Consider the following 6,530-nt stretch of genomic DNA (forward strand, 5'->3'; position numbering starts at 1 on the left):
CCTTCTGCAGATAATGTAAATACCTTGTTAATTTCGACACCTCAAACTGGCACAGTATCAACTTTTAATTATTTCACCCAATGATTTTGCCAGAGCCCGGCAAAATGTGCTAATACCTGCCAATTCTAGCGACTGACAATAGGTCGGTAATAGGCATAATTAAAGACATTAAAGACATTATTACCGAAACTTGGCTGATACTTTTCAAATCAAATGAAAAAGTATGTGCTGGAAAAAGTTAAAGTCATTGCAATTTCCTCATTTCTCATTGTGCTCATGCGAACTTTCGCGGAATAACTTTGAACAATGTATTTGTTATACCCTGTATATAAAGATATTCTAACGGTGTATGTAAGAAACAGTAGAAATCTTATGCCATACAACATACATATGTATTGCTTCTCGGCATCAATAGCAGTTGTAATGTATATTCTCATACTCATTCACGAATTCATAGAGTATATTGCCTTTATGTTATATCCGCCTTGCAAACCATTTGACGCTATTGCAGCTGGAGAAATTTTTGATTATATTTCCAGTAAATATTCTACAGTTTTACAGTTGGAAGCTTAATTTTCAGTTAGCCTCCTCTAATGATTTATTAAACATTGTATGTCTCTTGAGGGCGTGATAGATGTGAAAAAATAGTTCTTCCAAAGGCTTAAAGCTGTCAGCTGTCAGAAGACTGCACCGTCTATATTTATATATTGTGTAATGCGTATTGATGCTGTGGAAACGTTTATCCATACGATATTCTGGAAATTTTCTTGTGGGTAATCAACCCACATCGGAATATTACGGCGGGAAAATCTTTTCTACTTCTTGGTACGTGCAACGATTGCCCACAACTATTTTGCTATTTCTACAGAAGCAATTTTAATCCGAGTACAGGGTATCTATAAAATTAATCGTACACCACTTATTTTTGGAAATTGTTTGACAATAAAGTTATTTTTCTGCGAGAGCAAGCCACCTACTCACACATATAAAAGTTGTGCTAGACTTTATGATATGCGCAAATTGCGCTCGAGAAAATTGGGCATCTCAAGATATGAAAATGCTCTTAGATAATTAGTCCAATTGGTTTCTATTGTTAACTAGGTAATCGTATCATTTCACAGATGAAAATACAAATAATCATTTTCGGCTCTCTTACTTTCACTATATATATATATACATAGATATATATAATGCTTAAAACGTATTAACTTGAATCTTGAAAGAATAAACGAATAGAAATTTGGGAGTTTAAATCGACGATTTGGATGACCTATTCCACACTTCCGTCGTCAGCAACTAGTCCAGTCATTAAATTATCATTTATACTTGTCTGTCTCTGGGCGTTCATATTGTAATTGTTCAATTTGTACACGAGCAGAGTAAACACCTCCACAGGCAGTGTCGATTGCAGCACGCTGAGTAGCTTGCCTGGTTTGTTGCAGACAACGATCGCATTCATAAGATGATCGGCGCCCCGTTCAAAGTTACCCTCGGTGATCAGAAGCTCGCCCTTGTGGATTTCCTGCATAAAATAGCGTTCGATGGATCGTTGATCGGTCAAAATAGGCACACTTTCATGCTCCTCGGCTTTTCGGTTGCGACGACGTCGCTCGTAGAGATTCTTTTTGAATTCCGGATGGCTGCGTCGCTTACTATCGAAATAGACGCAATACCCAACAAATGCCGCGCTGGCTAAGCCGGCCACAACGCCAAGTGATGTTTTGCTTACAAGCACCCCAATCATTTTGAAAGAATTTTTTTAACGAAATATATGTTGAGAGCGGATAAAATCTTGGGACTGAAATATGTTGTTTTAAAAAATTCTGTTTGAAAACAAATTGACTACTGAGACCTATAAACAAGTCACAAATTCTGAAAAATCATTTCGAATGTATGAGAGTTTTAAATTTTTGTACACTGTTTAAAAAGTGTACTAAAATTGTTATCGATTTGTTGTATATCAATGCTTTTAACCAGCACTCAAATAGTTTATGGGCCTCTACATAGACCAGCCTAAAATAGTTAACTTATTGAATATGTCAATATATAATTTAAAAAAAAAATGGATTTCTTCATAGTGAAAACGTTTGAATATATATTTAGTTAAGTTATAAATACATCGACGAATCAGATAATATAAGTATATTATTGCATCTGTCGGAATAAAAATATATTTATATTCTCCATAAACTTTAACTACAACATGTTCTAAATAAAAATATGCGAGTTTCTTGTTACTGACAGTCGACATTTAATTAAACATCAAACAACTTGAAAAGTTTCGTAAAAAATGTTATTACTCGCTTGAAAAGCGATGAGCTAAAATTTTAAAAATCTTTTGCCTCTTTAATAAAGCTTACAACGTATTCAAGTCCATTTCATGTTTTAGTTTATGTTTTGTTTCTTCCGCCTTGTGTATTGCATTTTCGATAACTAATTATATTTTTCTGTTTTTAATGAATACTGCAAACGCAGTCATATTCAAATAAGCTGCTTGTCATTTTGAATACATATAGTTAGTATATATACTCCAAATCGAATCAGAGGACATACCAACATGTCATGTGCATGTGAAGTCAACCATTTGCTCTCGATACGCTGTGAGTTGCGTTTTTTATTTTTGTGTCATTTTTTTCACTCATTCGCAAAGTGAAATGAGTGTATTGGTTTTGCGAATGTCCGTCTTGCTTAATAGAGCGTTGAGGTATTCCCGATCGAAAGACTAAATCGAGTAGTCAGAAGACCTATTCCTTAAAGTGCCATAGACTTGAATTTATCAAGAGGCGTGGCACATCAGATCTGACTATTTAGTGTTTTGGACAAATTCTTTTAAATTTAGATAGATTAATACTATTAGTGCTAGAGCTGAAATTTGGTACATATTCGGTGAGTGCAATCCACATCTGAAAAGATATAGATTATATATCTGTGCTTATAGGGGCCGTGGCTAACTTCAACAATCTATATCTTGGAAAGTTCTAGAGCTAGGCACATACGAATTCGATTATTGAGTTGCTGTTGACCTCCACCATCGGTACAAAATACCCTGTAATTTTCACATTTCGAGGCCAACGCCTCTCATTTTACAATTAGGTTAGTAATGTGACCAGTCTGGGGCGTGGCAATTCGGGAAAAAATTTACATTGTATACTTCTACAGCTAGATATTCAAAAATTACTGTTGACCTCCTCTATTGATCTTACAAAATTTATTTATGTAACCCTCTTGATGGCGTGTAAAATCGGAACAAACATGACTAGCAGCGCTTATATAGTGAATGAGTATTGAGCAGCCGATCGCAACATTCTTACTTGTTATTTCTGATTATTGACTGTATGTTCGATTTTGGTGTCGGTTGCTAACAAATGTTAGTCTAGATCGGCCGGAATAATGCTCAGATCCAAATCGTTATTGTATGTAGGGAATCCGTGTATAACAATAATAATAATATAATATATCAAATTCATCTAACAAACAAATTTATTTATAAATGCCCAACAGACTGACATAAATAAGCAGATAGACAGAAGGTTAACTAATCAATCAGATGTTGATACTGATAGAAATGACATCTGCACAATTACAGTATACCCTCTCTAGCCACACTCAATGAGCAGAGGGTATAAATAGCATTTGAAATATCTGCAATGAAATGTGAATGTGTATTTGATATAAGAATTTCAAACGAAAGAGCAATTTTGGATGCCTTTTGCATTTGACAGGGACATGACATTTGTATCGGCAAAGAAGAGAAGTGCAAATAATATTTCGATCGATTATATATTGAATTACACACATATATAGACATATTTTATTACATGCTCGACCTTTCTCAAGCTGCGCTGTCAAATAAACGACTTGTTTAAGACCTAGTACAAGAGTCAGGCAAATGTATTTTATTTCTGTCAGTTTATGTCATATGTAATTATAAATAGAATATTGTTAATTAAAAAATATAAATATTCAACTTATATTATGTATTTCTTAAGTTATCCAATTCAAGCTCGCTTAATTTCATTGTTATGTCACTGAGTATCAGTTTAAGGTTTAGAAGTTTGCTTTGCCAGCTCTTGTACCGAAAACTCGTACAAAATATCCACTTAGATATTTTTGAATAAATTTATAAGCAAAAACAATAATTTCTTTGGCTACCTTTTTAAACCATTAATGTTTCCATTTAATGTAATGAAGCTTTTCAGCTTGTCAAACATACTGGGCCTCAGAATCTGGGTATTGGCATCACCTTAAATTCACAGAAAACCACAATTGTTATTGAATAACATAATGACAGCAGACTTGCCAATTAGATAGTCAACTTGTTGCGTGCCTATTCGAATTGCACCAGCTTTTTCTTATGAACTTCTCATTCCATCTATATTGCATATCATTTGAGAAATGATTGTTATTTAATTTGACTATACGCCGTTCAGCTGGGCTAAACTGGTTGTCTGCTTTGCTTCTTCTGATCGCTTACAATTGCCAACAGTTGAATGTCGATGTCTGTTGCGAGAGGCAACGGCATGTGATATCAGTGAAGTATTCACACAGCGGAATAATGGGATTTCTTTCAACTGAATTTAAAGACCTTTGCTGCCATGACAATGAAGTAAAAAGCTAACGACTGAGAAAAGCAATACCTTTGGTTTTAGCCATAGCCGACTACATAATACTCTTTCATGATCCAAAAATAACTAAGTTTATTAAGAATAAATGTTTTCTTTAATATTTACTTACAAAGCTTTAAAGCTGTAAATGAATTCATTTATTTTATAAGTATTTATACAACATGTAAACTTTTTTTAGCGTATAATAATAACCACTAGTACACGAATGTATATTACCTATTTTAAAACTCTACATTTGATAGAGGTAAAATAATATGCGTTCATAAGGAGAGTTGGGCAAAACCAATATACTCACTTTTCTTAGTGAAGAAGAACTTAAAAAGCTCAATATGTAGGCACATAAGAAACTGCTAACCAAAAATCATCATATTATGCAAATTGATATTTTATGTCTTCATACCATTAAACGACGTTTGAATGGAATCTTTTCTATGTCCCCGCTGCAGGGTCCCCTCTCTGTATCACCCATTCAAAACATCCCATAAAATCCTATTACGCTTAATGTGTTGTAGGCTGCAAACAAAATAGCAATCCAAGCATAGCTAGCTGTAAATAGGGTTTATCGTCCAAGTTATCACAACAAGCAATTTGCGAGCATTAACGCTGCCAAGTATAAAAAAATTGGAAATGTTTTTCTCGCAGCTTACAAATTGCTAAAAGCCTTTGTAACATGTATTTAATTTTTGTTGTCTAATATGACAGCGGATTCCCGTTCTCTATGACAACTGTGCGCGAATGTATAGCAGTTGCAGCAACTCACACAGATTCCATAGAAAATCGAGCTGCCTTACAGTTACCAACTCATAAAGCTTGCCCACTTTTTTTGTACAACAATCTTTATCATTTCAAGAATGATTAAGTGTGTGGAACAGTAAAAATCAAGCCAACGTTATCTTTCTTAGCAAATAAGACGTTAATTTAGCTAGTAACTAGAATTTTAGTTAAAGTAACGTGAACAAATATTACGCTTTGACATCACCTAGCTGGTTACATTTGTAAAAGTTTCTTTTTTTACTTCCATTTAAGATAAAGGTACAATATATTTCCTTTGCACAACTTTTCCTTTGATATTCTGATACTTGTGCAGAGCTTATTGAAATTTGCTTGATTTCCTTTTTATCTGTTTTGTAAAAATTGTTTTTGTGAGAGCAGGTTGTTGGGTATTTATTTCCATATCCATTAGGTTTATTGTGACCTTTTTCAACAAACTTTTAAATATGCAAGTTTTGAGCATCTTTTGTGAAAGTCCTTTAGTACAATCGTTATCCATTTGCAATACACTCCAAAAGCCAAATCCAAAGTATCCACTTTGAATAGTTGAATGAATGACAATTTTGCATTTGCATTCATTAAATGCAAAACAACCTTTGGTTAGGCCAAGTGTTCCATTGGACAATGATAATTCGATTCCTGTAAGCAGCTAAAGAAATGCGCAAATAGCCCCAGGCAACTTTTTATAAAAATGACAAATTCACAAAGCTTTGCAAAAACTGTTCAATAATTGTACCGAGCACTCACCAAGCCACTTATTTATGACTTAATCAAGCATTAAAAGCTAGGCAAGCATATAAAGCTGTATAAATGACCTGACCGGAGAAAAACTTTCACTGATAAATTGACGAAATTTTCAATCAAATTTACTTTATTCAATTCGTTCGGCTTACTTAAATGTATTACAACTTTTGGTTCCCCAACTAATAAATTATTTATGTTTCTTATAAAAACTTATGTTTGCCTTTAAAAATTATTCATTGCTCTGTTGAATAGAATCTATAAAAAACACGTAAGAAAGCTCTAGTCGGGGTGCCAGACTAGGAGATACCCTGATCCCAGTCCTCTTTGAGTTTTTTAATATTTTTCGTAGTTTGTATCGAGTATTCAAAAAATAAATAAAAATCGACAGTG

At 33.7% G+C, this 6,530-nt stretch overlaps 1 protein-coding gene across 1 annotated transcript; it reads right to left on the minus strand.

The window, feature by feature from the left end:
• Nucleotides 1-1,068: 1,068 nt before the first annotated feature.
• On the minus strand, nucleotides 1,069-1,835 carry LOC111601340 (mitochondrial import receptor subunit TOM20 homolog B). The gene has a single exon (XM_023317869.2). It carries the CDS (start codon nucleotides 1,742-1,744, stop codon nucleotides 1,271-1,273), a length of 474 nt encoding a protein of 157 aa, XP_023173637.1. The 5' UTR covers nucleotides 1,745-1,835; the 3' UTR covers nucleotides 1,069-1,270.
• Between the last annotated feature and the right edge of the window lie 4,695 nt (nucleotides 1,836-6,530).

This window comes from Drosophila hydei, unplaced genomic scaffold (genome assembly GCF_003285905.1).
Source record: "Drosophila hydei strain 15085-1641.00,03,60 unplaced genomic scaffold, DhydRS2 tig00008139-arrow-pilon, whole genome shotgun sequence".
Classification (NCBI taxonomy): domain Eukaryota; kingdom Metazoa; phylum Arthropoda; class Insecta; order Diptera; family Drosophilidae; genus Drosophila; species Drosophila hydei.